Source organism: Rhinopithecus bieti, unplaced genomic scaffold (assembly GCF_001698545.2).
Source record: "Rhinopithecus bieti isolate Rb0 unplaced genomic scaffold, ASM169854v2 scaffold_2432, whole genome shotgun sequence".
In the NCBI taxonomy this organism is placed as follows: domain Eukaryota; kingdom Metazoa; phylum Chordata; class Mammalia; order Primates; family Cercopithecidae; genus Rhinopithecus; species Rhinopithecus bieti.
Genome location: NW_016804136.1, coordinates 281,776 through 307,256, shown reverse-complemented (window position 1 = coordinate 307,256; position 25,481 = coordinate 281,776). Strand labels below are relative to the sequence as shown.

The following is a 25,481-nucleotide window of genomic DNA, read 5'->3' as shown; positions in this document are numbered from 1 at the left end:
AAAATATATACATATATATTTTTTAGATTTCAGATTGAGATAAGAAATTTCCTTTACCAATGATTATTTGCTTCCTCATTCTTCATAACAAGGGAGGTGCCAAACGACTCTGTATAAGGTCCCAGGAGGATGCTTCTTGGAGATGTAGATTTTTTTCATGGTCATTGTAGCGTAATGTGTTTTCAAAGGGATACTCATTTTACAAAAGTTACTGGTGGTTCCAGTTCAAGCCTGAATCCAAATTGCATATCAGCTGTTAAATGGCAGTTCACACTTGTGCCGTTTGGGTTTCTGCCTGGGAGGAAAGGCTAAAGTAAGTAAGGGTTGAAAGGTATCCCACTCTCTGGTAGGAGTAAAGGGAGGTAGGTCAGCATGACTTGGGTGATGATTGTAGCATGGTGTACAAAATAATTGAATTAATAGAGGAAAACATCACCCTCAAATTCCCAATTGCCATTATTAGTAATTTATAGTGGATTTAAAAAATGTTAAAAGTATTTACAAATATGCTTTGAATTAGTTTGTTGCATTGACCAATTTGAGGATTGAGGATGGTGACAGAAGAGCCAATTATAAGAAGATGAAACCTGGATATCAAAGACCTTAGGTTAATGTGGAGTCTTTTACGCATGAGCCATACTATTTTGGACATACATGTGGACATCTAACCAAATTATTCCTGTGTGGAAATGTAAGCACCAGTAGCTAAGATTCTATCCATGTGTTGGCTCCTGTCTGGGGAGTATTTTTTTTTTAAGGATCTCAGAGTACATTTAAACCATAAGGGAGTATTAATCATTAAGCCAGTCATTAAGCTTCTGTTAATTCCCTTTCTTCAAGAAAAATGATGATATAACTAAGGCTGTGTCCAAACTATTCTATAATGGTTGCTACAGCACTACCCTCTCCTGAAAGCAAAAGGCCTCTTTCTTCTCTCTGGGCTACCTGCCTGCCCTCCACTATAGCTGGAACCTTGTTCATTCTTAATTGACTCTGCTCAGTATGGATTCAGTAATTTATTTGGGATGTTTCATATAGTGTGTCAATTAAAAATTTTTCTGTTTATATAACTGCTTATTATTTTTTATCTTGGGGTGCAAAATCACAATTCTTAAAGTTATTCTTTAGCAAGTGTCCGAGTTTTTTCAACCCATTAATGATAGAACCAGGTGGAAGACAAAAACGCTGATTCAGGAGCATTGGAAGAACAGAGATTTATGTAGTTAGGCAAGAAAAAAAAAGCTGAAATAAGATTGCTAAATTAAGCGTAAGACTGGTAGAACTTCTATAGGGTAATAAAATGATATCATTTTTGTGATCAAGTTCTTGACTGGGTGTAAAATCATACCAGCATATTAATTTCAGCAGGTTAACCTCTAACACTACAGGCCTGTAAACTGTCTGCTCCTTTATTGGTGTAGATTGTTAGTTAAATATACTGTGACATTACCCATTATAGGAATATAAGACACATTACATGAAAGAGGCTCAGCCAGAATTCAAGAGTTAAGGACTTCAAAGCAGCCTTGCGTCTGGCCTTTAAACAGCTTGTTCCTGAAGTTTCAAATGAAAGAAAGTTTGTTGCCTGATCACCCAGAGGTGAAAGGAGCTGATGCTTTGACTCAGCTTCCTGCTATTCCGTGAGAAACTCCACCGGAGGCTGGGGTAACAGGGGCATCTAGACCTAGACTGCCAAGCTCCTTCCGAACAATTTTTGTCTGATTATAGAATGGTCTGCTGGTCTGTGTTGGGAAGTATCCATCGTCCATGCACCATCTCCTCTGTCACTTCCCTCTCTCTTCTGATGGAACATCATATTCTCAGTGTCTCAGTTCCAAGTTTCAGCAGTCCTTGGCTCCTGCTCCCCATGTGGAAACAGCTACAGGGCACTGTAAAGTGATTTACCCCACAACGTGTGTGACCTCAGCCCCCTTGGTTCTAGTCCCATTTTTACCATGCGCACATTTCAGATGAAGAAACTAAGGCTCAAAGACGTTGTAACTTTCTGAAAACCATATTGCTAGTGCCTAGCAGAGAGACAATGCAAGCCAGGCCTCTGACTTCAACCGTTTGAGCCTCTTCCAGTGAGATCACCTCTCCTGAAATAAAATCAGCCTTATTTCTCCTCACAATCGTGTATGGTCCCTGGCTACCTCTTCAGCTGTATACATACCGTACTTTTTTTTTTTACTGTACTGCACACCAGCTAAACTGAACACTTTGCTGTTCTTCAGTTGCAGCTGTCACTTAGCTGACTTCGCCCTTTGATGGAATTATTCCTTCTCCTAAGAACCCACACTCACAACTTCCCTCACACCCAATGCATTTCCTGTGCTATGGAAGGCCTTCTAATTCTTCCCGGTCTTCTCAAATGTAACATTTGAATCTGCTCTTTATCCCACATCCATGGTTGTCTGGGTGAACCTTCCATGTAATCCTTATGAGTTCAAGATTCTTCATCTAACCATGGACACAGGGATTGATTGCTGAACATTTATAGATCTGAACTACAATTATGTTACTTTATTTCATTGTTATGATAGTTAAGAGGTGAGAGTAAATTTATATTGTAGTTTGACAAGACTGTTGGTCCAATATAGAGAAGCTCATGTATGTTTTGGCCCCCCATTCATGAAAACAATGTATTTTTTTGCTTCTTCACGGATTTCCTTCCTTAACCCTTTTTGTCTCCAGTTCTCTAAAAGTTCCTGATTCTTAGCTGAGAGAATTCAGAAAAATAATATATTGATACCATGTTTTGGTCAACTGGGAGAATACAGTATAACCCACTTTTCTGGGTTTCATTTGTAGTTATTAACAGCTTCAAAGTGTATGTTGTGAATTATAGTTTCAATAGAATGGACATATCGTGTCAAAGCACCAGAGATGGGTAACTAACTTGGCTATTTTATTATACAACTAAAGGAGAATGTAGTGCACAGCAATCGCTGTAAAGACCTTATGCTTCCAGCTTATTATATCTACGTGCTTTCCAAAAATAGTTAATTAAATGTTAAGAGAGATAGGTAGAACATCATGTTAAAAGTAGCAATCCTTTTAAGAAGAGAAATAATATTTCAGGATGGGAAGGAGATATTGTTTTGTATTTGCAGTAACCAGAAGCGCCTTCTAGCTGTGTCCTTGCGTGGTAGAACGGGGTGACCACCTCCCTTTGGCCTCTTTTATAACGATGCTGATTCCATTCATGAGGCCTCCGCCCTTATGACCTAATCACCTCCCAAGCTCACTTCCTCCAAATGCCATTGCCTTGGGGATTAGGATTTCAACCTGTGAATTTTGGTGGTTCAGAAGCGTTTAGACCATCGCACTCAGTCTCCTCATCTGTAAAATGGGGATAGAATCTACACCAATAAGGGAGCAGACAGTTTACAGGCACTGGGAGGTGTTTTACTCATTTAGTCTCCTCTGTGGATTAAAGGAGACTAAATACGTAAAACACCTCCCAGTGTCTCACCCAAGTCCCTGCTAAAAAAGAAGGACTGCTCTTCTTGCAAGTCCTCTGACCTAACTCTGCAAAGGGGAAACAAATAGCTCTTTAGTGTCATGCTTGCCACAGGGTAAGCCAGCAAATATAATTATGTAATGACTTTTTGACGCTTTTAAGTAAATTGCCTCTTATGAGAAATTTTGTAGTTTCCTTCTAAGTTTTCAAACACTAGTCAAATTTACTATTTTAATAAAAACTATAAAAGAATACAAAGTATCTCAATATTTTAAACTTTGATTTCATTTAAATTTTAAGGAGACCAAATATTGTGTATATATTTTTGCTGTAGGAAATACCACATAGATATTAATCATGGATCATGGGCATATTATGTATGACTGACATTGCACGTGAACTGTGATCGGCCTCATAGATGTCTTTTTTAATAAAAAATGGTTTTAATAAAAATATGCTCAGTACAAATTGGTAATATAAATATATGCCTGCATTTTTTTTTTTTTTTTTTTTTTTTTTTTTTTTTTTTTTTTTAGTGAACCAATTAGGAAGTGTAGTGTAGTATTTTCAGTGGGCTAATCTAAAAGATTTACTGAGAGAGAATGTTTTTAAAGCTAGATAAAATGATACAGCTAATACTTGCCAAATGCTTGGCAGTTAATAACCTTTAAATGAAGAATAAAAATACGCTTTGGGAGGCCGAGGGGGGTGGATCACTTGAGGCCAGGAGTTTGAGACGAGCCTGTCCAATGTGGTAAAACCCTGTCTCTACTAAGAATATAAAAGCCGAGTATGGTGGTGCATGCCTGTGGTCCTAGCTACTCGGGAGGCTGAGGCAGGAGGACTGCTTGAGCCCAGGAGGCAGAGGCTGCAGTGAACTGTGATCATGCCACTGCACTCCAGCCTGAGTGACAGAGTAAGACCCTGTCTCAATTTTTAAAAAATTCAGTAAAAGGATGAGTATTCAGAATATCTAACGAGCATTTACAAATCAGTAAGAACAAAGAACTATGGATACCAGCAAGAAATTTACCAAAGAAGTACAGCAACCATAGCATTTAGATCAATACAAAAAACAATCAGATTGGCACAGTGGAAAAGTTTGATAATATATAATGTTGACTGAGGTGTAGAAAAATGGATTCTTTTCTGATCAGAGTATAAACTGACTCAGCCACTTAAAAATGTATTTGTTACAATGTATCCTCGGGTTCAGCTATTTCACTTCACTGTGTCTACCCTAAAAGAACTCTTGTACTTATGCACAATGAGGCATGCCGGCATGCCGGTGTATATTCACTGCGGCATCACTTATTATCATGAGAAAGTGAAAGCAAACTAAGTGTCCGCTAAGACAGAAGTGGCTATGTAAACTACAGTGCATCCAGAACTCATAGTGGTCTTCAGTGGTCACAGAGAATGGGCTAGAACAGCGTATGTCGATAATAAACAATCTCCATGATAGACTGTGAAAAAAGTGAAAAAAAACAAATTGTACAACAGTTTGTGTGATGTGATGTGTCACCATTTGTTTACAAAGGAAAGGAAGGAAGGAGGGAGGAAAGAAGAGAGGAAGAGTGCAAGGGAGAAAGAGGAAAGGAGGAAGGGAGAACGGACAGACTACTATAGATTTTCCATAATAGTAGCTTTCAAACACTTGGAAATGACTGTCAATAGAAAACACATTTTATATCTTGACTGAGTGGACCCTTCCAATGTACTCTGAAATTTTAAAATCTAGTTCCAATTCATTTGACATCATTTTTCAAAATGCTGATCATGACTCATTAACATTGGCTTCAGTACTCAAGTATGGTTTGAAAAGTACCATTTTGAAGTATACATTTATGTACGTAAATGGATAGAAAAGTGAGTGGCAGTCAATACATCACAAGTTATTTCTGGGGAGGTGGCTGTGATGGATGGTGGCTTCTAGGAGCCTTGAATCTCATTTCTCATTTGTAATACTAACATTTTGTTTGTTTGCTTGCTTGTTTTATAGGGGCATGTGTAATTAAATATTTTTAACTTTATTTTTTAATAACTAAGTAATCAAAATTATCTCCAAAAGTCAAGGATGTTTTGGGATTGTAAGGGTAGTGGTCAAAAGGTCTCAAGAAAAATAATTTTTAAGTTAAAAAAATTGGATAGTTGATTAATTCAGAAGGCAGACATTCTAGCTAACTCTTTGTTTTTGTATTTAGGGCCACAGATGGACACATTCTTGTGGCAAGGTAGAGTCAAACCTATGTGATATCACATTCAAAATGTCATCACAGACCTAAGAACTCTCTGCCATGCTGTGAGATTTTAGCTCTTTACCTATGAATGTTACATCTAGAAATCAAAACATAAAGTAGTTTGTATAAAAATGATTTAAAAAAACCAAGCTCTCCATTTTCAGAAAATGCAAAGTTAATTTTTCTGTAGCAACATCAACTTGGTCATGTTACACAGTGTCTAGTATTTGGTTTGGGTCTAGACAAACAGTTATGTTTTAAGAATTATTTCTCCAAGAAGCACTACTGTAGAAAATATGGCATGTGTACCCATGACCATCTCCACAAGACGGAGCAGACAATCCAGCTCTCTGTTTTCTATTTTAGAGCTACATTAACTCTTTCTATTTTTATCCCAAGGGTATTTATTAAACCTCATATTAATAATCAAATAATTGATATTAAAAGGAGTAAACATTGTGTCCATGGGATATAGACTCTTTTAAGTTTCAAACATTTAAACAAGGTATTAATTGCAGATGAGCTAGAACTAGATTATTTCTTGTGCTAAATTATAAACTAACTCAGTAAAGATATCTGTAAAGAAAGCAGTATTTCTTTGAATGTTTATATTTTATTCTTTTTTGCATTTTGTGTCTTTATACATTTTCATATGCTTATAATAAAACAAGTTGACTCTTTTAAATGACTACATTGAATGTTCTCTTTAAATGTCTTGAAAACAAAATATTTATGGTAAAATATGCAAGCTTTCTCAGAAAGTGCTTATAAAAGAAGCATTTTTAAAAATGCTTAGCTGTTGTTAAAGCAATGACTATCTTCATGTTTGACCTCATAGTGGCTCTGTGTGAAGGGAAGAAAAGAGGGTCTTTGGAACTTTCAACTTTTTTTTCTTAAAGGAAATTGGCAAGAAAAGTTTTATTGCAGAAAGCACACTCTCGGTTAAGGGGAGGAAGGGAAAGAGAAAGAGAAGGAAGAGAAAGGAAGGAAGATAATGCACATCACATATCTGAAGTCTCTTTTTGTTTTATCCAGTGTGGTTCTGTGAGTGAAAAGAGGCAGAGGTGGCCTTGTAGGTAATCTGGAGACAAAAGCCATTCCTTTAAATAGTTTTATAGTCCTCAGGTTAAAAACAGACTGTTTGTGGCTATGACAGAGGATGCTGGGAAGGCAGCTAACATACAATTTGACACCAAATTAGTCTGAAAACTGTGAAGGTGGTGTGGCTGTATGATGAGAATTCAGGATAAATTATAAATGTGCTCCACTTAGACCTGGAGAGAAATCTAGGTGAAAATTATAATTTGTAATAATCAAAGGTTTGAAAGTTATTTAATTCTAGCTAAAAGAAATTTTCTTTTTTCGCTCTGTAAGAATGTCTATTCAGTGTATACATTTCATAGTTTTGATAAAATTAGTCTTAAAATATGTCATGGAGGGCATAATGAATTTAAAATTTAGAAGCATGAGGGCCTCTTAACTATACATGTCTGAAGCCTGGCTTTTCAGTAGCCACTGTATCTAAGGCACTGCTGACTCCTGATGGCAGCCTACTGTAATGCCAGTAAAATGTCCAAGCAATAAGCAGTCTTTCAGATGTTATTACAGGTAATATCATTGTGTTACTTAGAAGTCTGAGAAGTAGAAGGAAGATATTGTTTATTCCATGGCATAAAATACTGAAGTACTACAGGGTCTCTGCATATTGTCTCACTGATAAGGTGAAGTCTTTACTTTAAAATTATTGTTAGAATTTTACTTCATTTTTTCATTAATATAATGTTTGAAAGAGAACTTGACTAACTACAAAATTTATCACCCACAGCATCAGCAGGAATTGCTGTGTCCCAGAGGAAAGTACGTCAGATCAGCGATCCTATTCAGCAGATACTAATTCAGCTGCACAAAATAATCTATATCACACAGGTCAGTGTTCTAGCTTTTTATTTCTTTTTCATCTTAAATGCAAGTTTGGTGCTAATATTGCTGAAGAACTATTTTATAGGACTTTAAGTTGAGTACTTGTTCTTATCCTCCCCAACTACATACATGTGGGGACACTTTAGCAGCAGAGCTGGGAAGGTAGTAGGGTAAAAGAGCAAATATATAGGATTTTTCCTATGATTCCTAACATCCTCTCTTACTGTTAGTGCCCAACCAAAACCAAACTTCAACACAAATGGCCCTTCTGTAGGGGTGAAAGTGGAGACAGAGTTAGGATTCTTTGCTCGTAAGCAGCTTTACTATAGGAAAGAAAGAGGAAAATAGTGCCCACCCGTTAATTCTGAGGATGCTAGGTTGAAAGTAGGACCTTTCAGAGAGTGAAAGTCAAAACCACACAAATCCAGAGTTGTTAAAACTTTCTATTTGTCAATCTCAGTGCCTCCTAGCACTGAGAAAATAATGCTAAAAATGACTATTAATTATTGACAGAAATATGTCTAGAAATCAGCAACTTGAAGACTCTGTTATATATGGTTAATAAAAAAATTTTTTTTTTAGACAAAGAAGTGCAGAAGACCTTTGGACATGAAAGCCAACATTATTTTGAAGTCTAAAATTGTATATCTTTTGTGGTTTATTCATTCATTCACTCACTTGACATATAATTATTAGGTGCCTACTATGTGCCAGATGCTATTCTAGGGACTTGAGATACATCCACGAGCAAAACATAAACATCGTCTTGCTCTAGATTCAGAGAACCAATGGGGCATGCTGTCAGCTGCCAGTTGTGGCAATTCCAACTCAATATCCAGATACTGAAGAGAAATACCACAAGTTTAATTGACCAACTTGGCCCATTGGGCTCATAATCCATTTAACTAACCCCCATCCCTACCCAAAACATCCCAAAGCAAAAAAAATCATTAAAAATGGTGTGCCATAGTAATATTGTAAGACTCTAGGAATCTTGATGTCAATTTGCAACGAGTGTCTAGTATTCGCTGAAAGCCTGTGTATTTCCTTTTCCCCAGTAAACAGTCACTCTAGTAAATGGCTGCAATTCTCCTTTGGAGGAAGATTTATAGTGTGCACTTGTAGTAATGTTTCAGGGCCCTTCCTCAAGGGGTCCCAGCTTTCCACTTAATCAAGGGGCTTTGAGTCTTTGAATTGACTTGCATCTGGAAACTGTGTGAGAGGCTGTAACTCTCCACTGTAGCAATGGCAACTTAGGGCAGGTTTCTGTCTACCACACCTAGATATTCTTTTCTGTTAAACTGATCAAGGAATACTTTAATAGGCAGACCATCTGTTTCTTTTCCAGGAACACCCTAGTCAACTAACCACCACCAAAGATCTCTGTTGGTTAAGCATTCTAAATAATAGTGCCTCCCTGCTTCCCTTTATGAAAGATGCTCTCAGTTTGCTATTGGTGGTCAAGTGCTGTCAGTTGGCCCCTGCCAACTGGATACATTGAAATCATGTATCGTTTGGTGTCATACCTGGCCTCCAAAGGAGGGCAACCACAGGGCTTATCAAGGATGCTAGTGCTCTCCTCTCCAATGTATTTCTCAATGCCTTAGTGAAAGGAGTGGCTTCTGGATGTTCTTGCTGAATATGGTTGGGGAGTGGGTGTGCAAGTCACACATGGTAAATGTACCCCAATGAGCCCATCTCTCAGAGCCTTTGAATTCCCCCATCCACATGCCAGAGATGCTCTGACATTTTACCCTCATCAAACACAGACCATGGTTAAGTACAAGTTTTAGTCAAACAACCAGTTAAACTACCTCCAGCTGCATGAACTAACACGTGAAATCTGGAATCTCTAGTACGTGCACCCATATCAATGAATTCAGCCTGATGTAGTGCTATAGGTTTTACCCTTCCCGGCCTATCCTTCTTAGAATCTACTCCTGCACGTGTTCTCTGGGTTGCTACTGAAATGTAATAGCAAAATCTTGTAATTCTTTTCCTATTTCCTACTGGGTCACAGTTTATACTAATTCCCCTGGATCATATTGAAATAGGACCCTAGTTATGGATTTGATCCTCATTGTGTTGGGTCTCATGAGGAAATGAACATCCCTTTTAAAGACATTTGTCCTACATTAGGTTATCATAGGGTTTTCAAGCAAAGAAAGGCTCATCTTTTCAGGCCCAGAATGGCAAGCTATTTTTAATTGCTATGAAGGCTCAGAGTGACCTTGGTTTCAGGATTGTTAGTTTTACTTGGGTGGTCTCAACAATATGTTCCTATTCCAAGTTTTAGAATTCTTTTTTTCCTAACTTTCACATGAGAAATTTGATAACATGTGACTTCATCCGACCTTGTAATTTAGTAAGCTGCTCAATTAAGTTTCGATTATCAGCCATATCAGCACTGTAGCAGAACAAAGCAATGGATTCTTTTAGGGCTATCATGGGATCTTTCCATGTTTCAGACCATGACTTGAACTGAGCTGTAAAGGACCCAAGCTTGTCATTTTCTTTCTGTAAGTGCTCCAGTGCATTCAGAAGAATCCATTCTGTGCTGTAGTCCTGTGTCCTTCATTACTGTGTGCCAGTCAAGAACAGCAGCTATTTGGGCTTCCAAGGCACCTGCTTCAGTTGGCACTTCATCAGGATGATAACCTGATTAATTGTGATGCAACTGCATGCCATGGATTACTAGCATCCCATGTCCTATTGGCAACAAGCAAAGGAACAAACAAAACTCAGCACTGGACTCAGTTCCAAGGGCACAATCAAACCAATTCCCAAATCCTATCTGTATGGGCTCTTCTGAGACATTCCTAAAACCTGTATCTGTCTCAGTGAGGGTCTAGTCAGAAACCATACCATAATTTCAACAGGGAAGGTTTAATATAAAGAATTATTAACTATGATGAGTATTATCTACTAGGGAGGGGAAGAGAAATCTAAAGAATGTAGGAAGAGCACATAAAGAAGTCACAACTTCTAGGGCTGAGGCAGAGCATCCAAGAAAGGAACGAATGTAGAAGTAGACACTCCCACGCTGGGTCGAAGTCCTGACCTTACTGCAAAGATCAGAAAAATTAGTAAGGTGCTATGCTGGAGAAACCTGAAGCCAAGTGTCCCTCTGGGGGACCTGGGCAAGCCCTCCACAGTGAGGTACTATGCCCTGGAACTTGCTGGGAATCAGCACTTGCGGGTGTTGTGCTGGGTAGCACCCTCCATGGGACCAGCGGAGGCCACCCCGAGTTAGATGTTGCTCCATGGAATTCTCTGGGGAGCTACCCGCAGAGTTGATACCACTGGATCTGACTGGGGGTTAGCACCAACCTCTCGGGGTCCTACCTGTGCTGTTTACTATGAGCTGCCGCAGAAAGGCAACGCAGGAGCATCACTGGAGCCAGGAAACAAGATCCATCCTCCTCCAGCATCCCTCCAGGGCTCTCTTGTGATACAGCTTAGCATCCTGCCAGATGGCAAGGGAGAAATGTTCCAGTATCACAGGCTGGATAAGCTGACAGGCTGCTTACTGGCACACTTAACCTAGGGGACTAGACAAGGAACTGCCTTCTTTGGTGTCTCCGTACCTCTGAGTTCTCATTGCTTTCCCTTTAGCCTGGGTAGTCTTTAAGCCTGGGGCTGAGTAGCCTGGGTCTTATCTGTCAAGTTTTATCCAAACTCTGGTGCTCTTTTTTCTTTCCCGATGGCTGCCTTTTTGAGATGCAGGAGTCTAAAACTGATTACTTTTCTATTTTCTGCTGTCAAGCTTTCTCTTAGGCAATGACAGAATTGTCTAACTAATTACATAAAAGAGGGTGACGGTGTACAGGGAAATATTGGGGGAAGCTTGATTAATACATCAAAATATAATCTGCCATATCTGTATTGAGTAAAGTGATTATATTAATGCACGTCCATTTAAATACTGATATAGAAATATGGAAAAAGCATTCTTAACTTTAGTGTTATGGAAATAACTTTAAATAGCTTTTAGTTCTCTTAACTATTAACTATTAAATTGAGAGAAATATCCTTTGAAATTTAAATATAATTTTCATATGCCTGTCTTGCTAATTTTTATGTAATAAAAACTTTTTTATATTTGCCATTTTCTTATTGGATTTCAAAGTAGTTTAAAGCAAGAGTAAAACTATTATAAATATCTTATTATTATGCTCTTGAACTGCCAGTGTAACAAATGATTTCATATTTTTTGGCAGAATGGCATTCCTTGCTACAAGTTCAAATATGACTATTGTGATGTTTAAAATGTATTTCCAGAATACTCTGAAGTTTGTGACATTGCACATAGTCAGGAATGGTTCCTCTTTGAGGAACTTTAACTTACAGTGCTAAGCAAAGTCAATGACTTCCAAATAAAAAAGAAAAATACCCGTAAATATTATACTAGTGTATTTGCTATAGGTTAAAGACCAAGATGAGTTTTCTAACTCTGCTAATTGCAAAGGAAGACTGAAAGTAAGAATGAATTGGAAAAACAAACAAAAAGACAGTTTTTTCACATATTTATTTACTAGTCAGACTCTCCCAGACTTACACTTGGTAGCTGCCCTGAACTGAGGGGCTGCATATCTCCTGACAACCAGCAGATGAACTTACGAGGAAAACTTCTTACTTTTGGTTGTTGGTGACCTTTCCTGTCTGCACTGATGGAGACAGATCAGTGAAAATCATCTAAAAGCAACTATTTTATAAGGCAGGATGTTAAAATCCTTACCTTGCTTTCTTACTGACTTGACCTCTGTTTTTATCAAAACTGAAATGGTCATCTTAAGACCAGCAAGCTAAGAATGAAATCAGTGGTTTATTTCTATTTCTGGAGCCCCAAATCTACCTTTGGGCATATAAGGTGACTAAAGTACGTATGTCACCTTTTAGTGTGAGTCTTTATGTGTTATTGCTTAGGACATACCTGCACAGCCCAAAGAAGGACTGGATTTAACTTTATACTTAACATTTAAATTGTTTTGTTAAACAGATGCTTTGAAAATCAGGATATATAGCATCTTTTAAAAAATAAACATCAGGACTGGGCGCAGTGGCTCACGCCTATAATCCCAGCACTTTGGGAGGCCGAGGTGGGTGGATCATGAGGTCAGGAGATCGAGACCATCCTGGCTAACATGGTGAAACCCTGTCTCTACTAAAAATACAAAAAATTAGCCGAATGTGGTGGTGGGAGCCTGTAGTCCTAGCTACTCGGGAGGCTGAGGCAGGAGAATGGCGTGAAACTGGAAAGTGGAGCTTGCAGTGAGCCGAGATGGTGCCACTGCACTCCAGCCTGGGCGACAAAGTGAGACTCCGTCTCAAAAAAAAAAAAAAAAATCAAACATTGGTCTCCTAGAGAACAGGCAAACCATTTTTCTGAAGCGCCTTTGGATTGCCCATCTTCACAACCACAGTTATTGCCAATGGAAAAAATGTGGTTCGGAATAGCAACGTGTTGTCCTCCAATGAAAATTATGCTACTGACTGTCATTGGTGAAACGTTCTGTGTTTTTACAGCAGTAGTGATGGATAAGACTAGAACCACCCACACCTGCTCATTTGGATCTCCTGTACTAATGGCAAGGGTGACCAAGATTTAACAGAATGAGATATTTAGGGTAGTTATATTTCTTAAATTGACTCCCATTTTCAGGTTTTGTAAATTCTAAGAGAAGTGTTATGTTTTGTGTATTTAGTTTGATGACAGTCTTTGAACATTCTTTTTTAGCATTTAAGGAAATATCTTCTTAAGCAGTAATGTCAAAATAACTTTTTAAAAAATAGAATTAGGTACTAACTTAAGTATCAAATGGAGTCCTGTGAGCAATGGATAGTCTTCTGATGTATTCTTGGAGATACTAGAGAATATAGAAATTTCTTTTAAAAGAATCCATATATTCTTCCACATATAGAAATCTATATATTCTATTCCAATATTAGCATTATACAAGTTTGAGAAAACCTAGTATAAAACATGCAGATCGGTTTTCATTATTTTGTTACTTTGTGTAGTACAGTAAAAAGAAGCAAACAAAAGCCAAGCTTTTAGGTATGTGACTTTGAGGAAGTAATTATCTTTTTAAGAATCAGTTTCTTCATTTGTAAGATGGGGGAGTTTATGAGACTATTTGCCTCAAATGAAATAAAGTATGTAAAAGTATTTGTTTATTTGTTTCTTTATTGGAGATGGATCTTGCCATGTTGCTTAAGGCTGGTCTTGAACTCTACTGGGCTCAAGCGTTCCTCCCACCTTTGCCTCCCAAAGTGCTGGGAATACAGGCATGAACCACCGTGCCTGGTTGAAAATGTTTCTAAACTATAAAGTGCTGTCCTACAGTAATGCTAGTTGTGGTGGCATCTGTTCTAGAATAATGGCTGTGCTAGAAGGCACTGCTCAGAAAGTATTCTCGCATGTTACATAATGTTTTTAAGCTCTGACTTCCTCACCTATAAAATAGTACTTGCTTTTTAAGTTTGTCGTGGAGAAAAAAGTGAGACTGCACATAAATGAGTAGTCATAGTGTCTGGCTCAAATGGATCATAGATATTAATATTCTATTCTTAGTATTATAGTCCTTATATATTATTATGTTTATATCACCTGCAATTAAGCTATGCATGAGTCATTATTTTGTGTAAAATTTTAAATTCTTGCATGAAAGCTTTAAAGATGGGGTGCTGTCCATTGTGATAATTATTCCAGTAAGATCAATAGCTTTCTAATATATATGCAGCTTAAGCTGACTGAATGTTAACTTACTCAAATGAGTTTTTGAGGCTTAATTCAGGCCATCAGGAGCAGTAAAAACAATAAAAACAATCGTAAGTTAACTAGAGGCTTCTCAAGTTAAATAAATCGCAAAAATTCTCAGAGTACCTGAATTAATAATCTGATACTCATAGCTTCCAGTGGTGGGTTAAGTCCGCTTTGAAGGAATCTATCATCCCACTGGTGTTTCAGACTTTCAAAAGTTAGTCATAGCAGAGAAGGCTCCCTGCCTTTCTGTTTGACAGCCCCTTGCAGTCAGCTGGGCAGCAACTAGAGGGTTCTAGGCCAACACTGCTCTCTGGTGTTTGGTTTGGGGAAGTGGCAACTTTTGGTGCATTACAAAAGGGAATTCAACCTGTGCTCTGTCCAGGTACTTTCTGGTCCCCTCATCACTCCATCCCATCTTCCTACTAGAAAAATACATGCACATGCTCCTCACCTTCATGTCTGTTTCTATTCTAAGTTAAATTCATTTCTCTTTTGCTATTCTCTCTCACACACATATGTCATTTATACTCATTTTCCTTCTCATCTTTCTTCGATTTGCTCCTTAATGCTGAGAAATCTCTCTCTCCCTGCACCCTCCTTCCTCTCTCTTCTTTCTCTCTCTTCCACATTTTTTAAATTTCCTCCTTTCATTTCATGTGAAAGGACAATAACAATTATGACTAATTGCTGGGAGTAGATGGAGGAATCCCATCTGGATTAAGGCAAAAGGAAGCTATAATATTGACATGAAAAAAGGTCAGTGCTGCCAACCTACAAAACATTTCAAAGTACACTGAAGTGCTTCAGTATCTCCCGAAGAGTCTTATTTCCTCACTAATTAAACTTATTTAGACTCAAACACTAGGATCAAAGACACATTTTTTATTTTTTTGAGATGGAGTTTCTCTCTCATTGCCCAGGCTGGAGTGCAATGGCACGATCTTGGTTCATCACAACCCCTACCTCCCAGGTTCAAGCAACTCTCCTGCCTCAGCCTCCCGAATAGCTGGGATTACAGGCATGCATCACCATGCCTGGCTAATTTTGTATTTTTAGTAGAGATGGGGTTTCTCCATGTTGGTCAGGCTAGTCTCGAACTCCTCATGTCAGGTGATCCGCCTGCCTCGGCCTCCCAAAGTGCTGGGATTACAGGCGTGAGCCACTGCACCCGGCCAAAGATACATTTTTAAAACATTTTCAACTGAATTATTTTCCTGTTTTATATAATTACGGTACTTCATAATGGGCCCTACATTCTACTGTGTTTGGGATGATGAAATGTTTTTATTTGGTCATGCAATCAGCATTGTGAGCCCCTCCCTGTAGGCCCTATTCTTTGCTCTGCCATTATCTTTTATATGTCCTCCTGTCTCACAAAACTTGAGTAAATAGGATAAGGTAAGTTATGCTGCAAGAACAGTTACACCCTGAAATTCCTTGATTTGACACAATAGAGGTTTATTTCTTACTCAGTTCCAGTTGGGCTGCTCAGGTGGCCCTGTTCCTTCTTGTGGCTGCGTGGTCAGAATAGGATGGTAATGCCAAGCTCCTTGCCGTAGGGAGGACAGAGGTGGAGAAAACACACTGACTTTGAATTGCCTTATCCTCAGAGTGACACACATCATTTTTATTGGCCAAAAGTAGTCACGTGGTACCAACTAAACCTGTAAGGGAGCCTAGAAAAGGTAATAATTATTTCTGATACATTCTTCTTTCTTTTGATCTGAGCTTTGAATTATATTCTTGTTTAACATGGAGATCTCTTACTATCACATTTTCCTTTCCACTTAGCCATCTTTATTCTGACTGGTTCCTCTTTCTCTCCCTTCAAGTTCTCTCCATAATTTAAATAAAACCAAATATTATTTCCACTCTGAGACCCTTTTAATTCTGACCCAATTTCTTTTCTATTATTCTTCTTCTAAATGTCACTTCACCTTTCTGTGCTTTCCAGGACTTTTGATTTTCTTGTAGAGATCCAACCTACAAAGCATGACAAATCATTTTTTTAATCCCCATTTTTTTTTGTTACTATGTTTTCTAGGGTCCTACCATGACTTTCTACTACTCACTTACTAAATGTAACTCATCCTGGTCTGGTCTTAATATATACTAATCTATCCTCTCTTTCTTCTGGAATGATTGGTACCTAAATCTGACCTCACTGCAGCTGAATTTTCAGGAGCACTCCCAGACAGGCATCTGACTGTATATACTACTAATGCAGATATGTGTTTCTTGGTCCAAAGTGTCAGATCCTGTAGTACCACAGCTACAGTGTTTGGCATGGTTCTGGCCATATTATAAGCACATCTGATAAAAGTGCATCATTCTGTGTCAAGGCTCTTCTTCACAAAATTCAATATACATGTACAATTAACAAATAATTTGTTATATGAACAATAATATCAATCAACGAAGAAACAAGGTAAATGGAAGCAGCCATTTGAAAAAGAGCAAAATAATATATTCCTTCTGAATTGCAGGGTAAGAAATTATAGCATCTAGTCATGCTACTTGCAGTAAAATTTAAATTCTTATGTAGTCCTATTGAGTGAATATTGTTACATGGGCCCTCAGCGAATGCTTTTTCAGTCAGCTGTGTAGTGTTAACAATTTGTTTACAATGATTGTTTTCTTATTTTGTGCAGCTTCCTCCAGCTTTGCACCACAATTTGAAAAGAAGGGTTATAGAGAGATTCAAGAAATCCCTCTTCGGCCAGCATAGTAACCCTTGTAATTTGAAATCTGAAATTAAAAGGTATGGTATTCTTTATATAGGAATTCTTTTGCTGAAAATAACACATCATAAGAGGTACATTTTGTACCTCCTTTACTTCATTTTTTAAGCTCTATCCTCTATTAAAGTTTCTTATTGCTGCTTTGGATACTAAATTGAGGATATGTCTTTGCTTCTGATTTTCTCTATTTCTGTGGCCCCTATTTTAGATAGTAAATAAAATACTTTTTTAGTATTTTGTATGTGTTCCTAAGAAAAGTAATATTTAATTTGAAATGTGTATATTTTAGCCTCTTCTAGAGGATTACATTCTGATATTTGATTAGAATAATCTTCAATAAGCTCCAGCACTGAGATTTGTCACTCTGAAAAAGTCATTTATCCATCTGGGTCCATTGATTTTTATTATCTAGGAAAGCTGACTGAACTATTTCTAAGGTTCTTTCCATCTTAGGTATTCTACAACCTTCTAGACCTTAGATACTAGCAGACATTTCTATACATATGTATAGAAACTAAACAAAAAAAAGACTAAATCCACTGGGCAGAAAGAAAATAGTTTACCTCTGGTTAACAAAACTTGATATTGGAAAATCCCTTTGTCCTGGTTGGTAGCCCTTTCAGTGCAGCCCCTGGAAGTGACCGTAAGCTCCCCTGAAAGGCCCAAGGTACAAGCAATTCAGGCCCACCTACATGAAGACAATTAGTACCACTCCAATTTCATGGTTTTAAAAAAAGTTTTATCATATTTTTAAATGGTTAGCATAGTCATGCTGCCAGTGAACTTTTCCTTTAAGGTTTCACTTTCCCTTAACGCATCAAAGCTTAAGCATAAACTTACTCATTATTTAGAAAATATGATAGGCTCTTTGATAAGAAATGCAAACAGCATGCTTTAGCTTTGTTGTCTCACATCACTGGTATCTGCACATACACCAAAAACAGATGGGGGAAAAAGACACAGCTGCAGGTAAACAAAACACAAACCCTACTCCATCAGAGATTAGAGAGTAAGGTTTCTTTCCTGGGTTGTGTTGGCAAATAGGGCCAAGAAACAAAGCTAACCGAGATCAAAGCAGTAGAAGAGTCTTCAGATATTTATCTTATGATATTTATATATTGTATCATAATAAATACATTTTTAGAAGACAAAAGTTTAACTCTCCCATGAAAAGATAACGTGTTGCTTGGTTTTTTATTCTTATTAAGGTCGTATAACCCTTATTCTTATTTTTTATTCTTATTAAGGTCAGAATAATCTGGTTTGTGCATAGACTTATTTTAACAGAAATCCTAGTTTTATGAGATGAAAGCATCTGCTACAAACTGTCTGAGACATAAAGGTGGCTTCAACTCCCACTGAGTGATTTTCCATCAGTGCTTCTCTTTTATTTTCTCTTTTATTACTTATATTTTTGGTTTTGCATCTCTTCCTCACTTTCTTTCCTCTCCTCATAGAGAAGATTTTGTTTGTTTGTTAAATTCCCCCACCCACTCCTTGTCTTCCTTCCTGTGTATTGTGGCAGCATCTCTCATTAGGGCATTTACCTTCTGATACACCTCGTCTGGGAAAATTAAAACAGGAATTGATGGGGTGGTAGTGGATGTTTGGGAAGCATGGGTGAGAGAACCCTCAGGAATAGACTCATCCTTATTATTAACTTGTTTAAGAGGCAGGTTATACTCTCCTATAAAGACTGCCATGGTTCTCTTCTCTGATATTACAAGCTCATGGTGGTCTATGGGACATCTAGTATGGACCTTTAGGTAGGAAAAGGCTCTATATATTGTTTTAGGGCTTTAAAATTGGGGAAGGAGAACATTCTGCTCCCAGGTTCAGCTCATGATCAACAGAGGTGTGGTTCCATTCCTCTACAGGCAGCTTCAGGCTTGCACCATCTCCCCATGAAGTTGGATGATAACTTCATGGGGGTGTATCCTCCTAGTCAGAGAGTCAGGCCTCCTGTGTGCTAAAGAAATGTCCAGCTTGGGATGTTAAAACACTTCCTATTCTTTACCACCGAACTGAGAAAAATAGCTCTGACAAAAAAACCTTTCTTAATTTTCCCTGTCCAGAATTAATCTTACCTTTATGAGTGAAATCCACTTTTTCACCTGTATTATTGTGTTTTAAATAGCTTTTTATCTACCTTACATTTCTGTTTCCCCCAAAGTTAGTTGAGTATGTCTTATTTATCTTTGATTCCCCAGGGCCTTGCACAGTGCCTGGCATGTGGTAGGCACTTAATGTTTAATAATTGGAGATAGGATACATAACACATTAATATATATTCTGTATAATATATTATATAGTTGTTCTATTCTTTATTGGTATGCTGATAAAATATATTCATATATGTAGCTTTCCTGCCCTCATCTAAACTTAAATGAGAAGAGTTTGTGACCTCCATTTTTATCCCCTTTCTGGTGTAATCTTTTGATAGCAACAACTTTTGTTCATAAATGCATTTTTCTTTCCCTGTATAACCATAGAGGAGTGGCCAATTAGCCTTTGACTGACACAGTCACCCCATACCAGGGCCATAGGAGCAGTAGGTGGTGACAGACCATAAATGCACTTGATTTCCACCTTTCTCGCTGAAACTTCTAAAATCCATGGGCCCTGTGTCTCTAGTTTGAAGAAGCCATTATGGGATGATTGTGCCTACTTATTAATAGCCTAAGACCCAGAAGGATACAGAAGATTCAAAAAGTGCAAAAGCCCTTTTCTAAGAAATTAAGCTTGTTATTTATATCTCACCTAAGCTGGTCTTCAATCCAGTCTGCTCAATCTTGGCTAGAATTGTGAGGGGAGTAAAGCAACCAACTAATTGTATAGGTATCTTTGGGAACTAGGATTTTCAGCATGGAGGAAAGGCGAAACAGAAACAAGATAGAAGAGATTCATTTAAATTGGAATTAGAAGTATCAGTATGAATGAATATGGGTTTCATGATAAATCTCATCTATTAAAAAATATACACATTTCCTAATATTTTCATTGAAATAGTCTAGAAACTAATCAAGTAGCAATGAGCTCCTCCACTCATGACTCCTTGGGGATATAGCTGATTTTGTTCTAGAGCAGGAACTGTACAAGATTAGACTGGAATATTTGGACATACAGATAGCATAGGAAGGATGGTATCAAGGACTACTGAGGGTATATCAAAAGTTCTCAGGAGTCAAATTGAAGAGGCTCTCACTGGCTATCTATGGGATAATTGGAACATCAATAAGAATAATAACCACAGTGGATTGAAAGCATTAAATAAGGTTTAAACCCAAGATGCTAAGTAACCAACTTAATATATTGAAAATTGTTTACATAGGAAAGAAGAAAACTTTTATTCTGCCTTTCCTTTATGAATTATATCCCATGTTAACAAAATCATTGAGAGGGAAAGTTTATCATTATAGAAGTACTTAAGCTAAGTACTTTGGAAGATGCTAAGTAACCAACTTAATATATTGAAAATTGTTTACATAGGAAAGAAGAAAGCTTTTATTCTGCCTTTCCTTTATGAATTATATCCCATGTTAACAAAATCATTGAGAGGGAAAGTTTCTCATTATAGAAGTACTTAAGCTAATAAGTGCCAAAGGGATAAAGAATATTCCCGTTTTGCATTCCCTATTGAAATGATAGCATCTAGATATGATCACCAATGGGGGTCAACGTCACGAGAAGGGCAGTCAGGCATTATATGCCACCTGATGAGGGTGTGCAGCACTGTCTATGAAATATTCTTGCTAAAAGCTTGAATCTACATCTGATTAAGCCCGTAGATTAGAAGTCAGCAAATTACAGCCCTCAGGCCAATCATTTCTGATGCCTGTGTTTGTAAATAAAGTGTTGTTGGAACACAACCACAGAGGTTCACTTAATACTGTCTATGGCTGCTTTTGTTTACAAAGTTGAATAGTGGTTACAGAGACCATATGGCTGGAGCACCAAAAATACTTACTGTCTGATCCTTTACAGAGAAAGTTTGTCAGTCTCTGCTCTGGATCTCGCTACCTACTTGCAGCAAATACAGGGGACAAGAGAACGTGTTTAATGACATCATGGGGATAATCAGCACAATCCAGCTAGGAAATCCATAGGAAAAGTGACCTGTTTTCTTCAATAAATAAATTTCAGGAAGAGGGGAGGAGGACAGAAGAAGGAAAGAAAAGGGAGAGAAAAAGTGTGGAGAAGAGGAGAGGGATTGCCTGTAAAGAACAAAGCATTTTAGGGAAAATAACCACTTGCAATATATGGAATTATTTCTTCCTGACTTAAACATAGAAACCCTAAAAATATTTGAAATATATATTTACAAGAAAGTTGGGAAAATTAAAACATTGATTATGTATTTGTTAGAGAGTCATGCACCACATAATGATGTTTTGGTCAGTGACAGATTGGATATATGACAGTGGTTTCACAAGATTATAATAACATAATTTTACTGTACCTTTTCTATGCTCAAGTATGTTTAGACACATTACCATTGTGTTACAGTTGCCTAGAGTATTTAACACAGTAAAATGCACAGTTTTGTAGCATAGGAACAACAGGCTCCTGTTGCTCCTATAGCTAGCATATAGCCTAGGTGTGTAGTAGGCCGTACTATCTAGTTTTGTGTAAATACACTCTATGATGTTTGCACAATGACGAAATTGCCTAATGATGTGTTTCTCAGAACAGATTTCTGTTGTTAAGCCGTGCATGACAGTGTTCAGGAATCATAACCTCTTAGGTGAGATAATTATATTGTGGTTTTGTTTTTTAAAAAAGAATTCCATCTTTTTTAAAGAGCCATGCTGAAATATTATGGATAGTATGATATGTTGTACAGGATTTGCTTTCCAATTCTTGAGAGTGAGACAAGGTAGGAAGGGAAGTGGGGGAGATTTAAATGAAGCAAGATTGAACATATTTTAACTGGGTAATGGTTACGTGGAATTCATTGAATTGTTATCTTTACTTTTGTCAATGTTTGAAATTTTTTATAATAAAAATATTTATGAGTTTTTTGTTTGTTTTAGTGTATTCCAGGCTTCTCTTAGATCAATAATTGGGCATTAGCATTTTGAAAACAGCTCTCCCATCAAAGCTGCCAGTTAGAATTGGACAGGTTATGTTCTGTTCAAGAGCATCTGGATGAAGAGACTGACTGGGGTTGCGTCGTCTGGAAGAAATTTTTCTAATTTGCACTAAGACACAATAGGGGTAGTTGGTTCTCTAGGAGTTGGATTAAGGTTTTTTTCTCCCAGGTGATTCTAATTTGCAGCCAAGGGTGAGAATCAGTGGCCTGATAGGATCAGTGTTTCTCACATTTTATTGTGTATATCAATCATCTGGGGATCTTGTTAATGTGTGGATTCTGATTCAGTAGGTCTGGGGAAGGGTGGAGATTGTGCTCTTCCAATCATCTTCCAGGTGATGGCTGCTGCTGCTGCTGATCCAAGGACACACTTTGAGTGGCAAAGCTATAAAATATAGTACCTGCCCACAGTGAACTTGTGGTATATCCAACAGGCTTGAGACTTTTTATTAGAAAGACAGATTGTCTAATAGGCCAAATATTTATCCAGATGCATTTGTATCCTGGACCCAAGATTCTGCATTTCTATCTAGTTCCTAGATGTTACTAATGCTGTAATTCTATAGATCACGCTTTTGATAAGAAAGCCCAGACAAAACCCAGTATTATTTTCCCTGTGTTATTACCCAGATTGCTTCCTGTAGGCATGGGCCTTTCTGACATTTCTATTTAGTTCCTAATCTCTGCTTCAATGCAGATCAGCAAGGTCAAGTTTGCTTTATTTGGCAGCTGGCACTTTCTTTCATTCCTCACTCCAGGTTTTCAGCTCTTTTCCAAGTGGGCAGATCGCTTAGGTCCTCAGACTTTAATTAATGGCTCTTTATGCATATAATAATCATGACTTAGATTTGCACAACTCTTATTAGGGCTCCATGGAGGCATTGTGAATCAGCAGTGCCCAGCAGCAACCTGTTTTGAACAAACTGAGAAGCTCCTATAGCAGGGCTCTCCTGCCCAGCCAGGTCAAGCCACCAATCACTCTTCCTTGACATCACCTTCAGTGTTGAGTCAAGGTCCTGGGAGGATGAGCTCCTGGTTGTAAGCAGTGTAAAACAGTGGTTTTCCAGTCTTCTTTTAGTTTTGGAATTTTCTGTTAGAACACAATCCTTGCTGGAAATGTAAACACCACAGCAACAAGAATACTTTTGGCAGAAAGGGGGATGAGGGTGAGGTGTACATCCCTGGGGCTTAGAAAGTGTGGTGGAGCCAGTGATGGGCCATGCATATGTGGGTCCACATGCAAATGTACATTTGTGTGTGTATGTGTAAGAAAATAGTAAGTAGGAATACTATACATTTTTGTTAATGAAATGTCCCATAGAAAGCTAATAAAAACTCATATAGAGAAGCTATAGGTTAGAAAAGATTAAAAAAATTAGGCAATATGTTTTGTCTTATAATAGTGCAGTTCAGTCAAAGAAGATAAGGAAAATCTGAGGGAAGTAAGACCAGAAGACTGGCGAGCGCAGAGTGATGAAATGTGTTGAAAATTTTCTCACTTCTGGCACCTAATTTTATTTATGTTTGGCTCAGTTTCCTTCAGAGTTCGACCTCAGTTCATTAGATTCCCCAATATTGTGTGTAGTTGTTCCACAGCAGGGATAGCCCTATTTTATCATATGAAAAAGATGTAGTTTGGGAAATTTAATAAAGATTACATGTATAGTTTCTTTCTTTCTTTTTTTTTTTCTATTTAGGTTTTGCCTAAAAAGTACTATATTCTCAATTTTCTCAATTGACCAAATAAATGATAAAATTGCTCAATACTTTCTCAAAAACCAGTGCTTTTTGGCGGGGAGAGGTAGTAACAATGATACAGTCTTTTCTCCTTAATATATTTACTTAGTTTAGTTCAAAAGTATATTCAGTCATTTGCTCTTTAGAACTGTAGGTGTCTTTTCAGAGCAGGAGGGCCCTGTTATGTCAGCTCAGGAGACTCTTACACATTCTTTCAAACAGTTAGAATGCTAAAAAGGAGGAACAGCTATAAGCTGAATGCTCATGAGGCAAAAAAGGGCTCACACAACACTGGCACTGGACTACTGAACCATCTCGTGGCCTCATCCAGCCACTGGGGACTCTGCTTAAAGATGTTCTGCTGTATCCTCCATATTTCTACCTGCTGGGTGAACATTTACTTTGCCATCTGGCATGTCTGGAATTAGACTCATCACCTTCTCCTCCCTTCCTGTGTCCACGGTCAGTTTCCTTGAAAGCATCAGTTTTCCTTCAGCTCATTCTTTAAACCTTGTGCTTTTTCACCTGCTCTGCTTCATTTCTTTTACCCCCTAAGTCATTAATGCCTGAGTAGTCTGTAGTCTCTAAGGTTCTGACCTTTGATGTAAGACAGCCCTAGCTTCTGGCCCTGGTTCTGCCCCTTAATAGGTATGTTTCTTGTGTAAATTACTTTCCTTCTCCATTTCCTTGTTTGTAAAAGGGGGTAATACTTGCCTTAGAAGGTAGTTGTAAGAATCAAATGTAATATCTAATGTGTCTGGAGTGTTGTAAATATTCAATACATGTCAATTAGTGCTACTGTTGTTGTTAAACAAGAATATTCAGTCTTCCATATCCATTCCTTCCTTTGGTTGCCATCTAGTCCAAGCTCTGGGCCCTTCTCTCTTGCAATAGTGTCATAGCTTCTTTGCTGATTTTCTTGTTCTCCAGTCTATCTTGTCAGACTAATAGTTATTAAGCATTTTTTTATTAGCATACTCAAAAACCTTAGTAGATTCCTGTTGTCTGTCTCATCATCTAAACTCTGGGATCCCACTTTCCAGGCCCCCCTTATTTGTAGGAGCCTCTTCATAGTCTGCCTGCATTCACCCTGATGTTCCCAACCCCGCTTAAACTGTTTTGTGTATTACATCCAGGATGAACCTTTCAAAACAGATCATGTCACACTCATACACACACACACAACACAGGAAATCCTTAAGGAACTCAGTATAAAATTCCAAAATCAGGTCCAACTCCTGCCTTTCTGTTCACCCTCATCTCGTATCACTCTTGCCTCCTGCTGTCTCCACATCAGCCACCAGGCCCTTCCTATAATGTGTTTATCTAGCATGCTGCTTCCTTCATAGTCTTGTACATGCTTTTTGTTCTGCCTGTAATGTTCTTCTCACCCCATCTACTCATTCTTACAGCTCTTGGCATAAATGTCACTTTTTCATGGAAGCCTTTGCTGACTGAGTCAAATCTATCTGCTACCTCCTAAAACCACAAACCTATTTTTCAATGCATTTAGAACAGTTGC

General features: G+C 37.9%; 1 protein-coding gene across 1 annotated transcript in view; it reads left to right on the top strand.

The window, feature by feature from the left end:
* The window catches only part of NEK10 (NIMA related kinase 10), a 260,776-nt gene that overhangs the window by 220,419 nt on the left and 14,876 nt on the right, over positions 1 to 25,481 (top strand). The window contains 3 exon segments of the mRNA XM_017865822.1: positions 5,668 to 5,697; positions 7,529 to 7,629; positions 17,041 to 17,149. Coding sequence (XP_017721311.1) covers positions 5,668 to 5,697; positions 7,529 to 7,629; positions 17,041 to 17,149 — 240 coding nt within the window.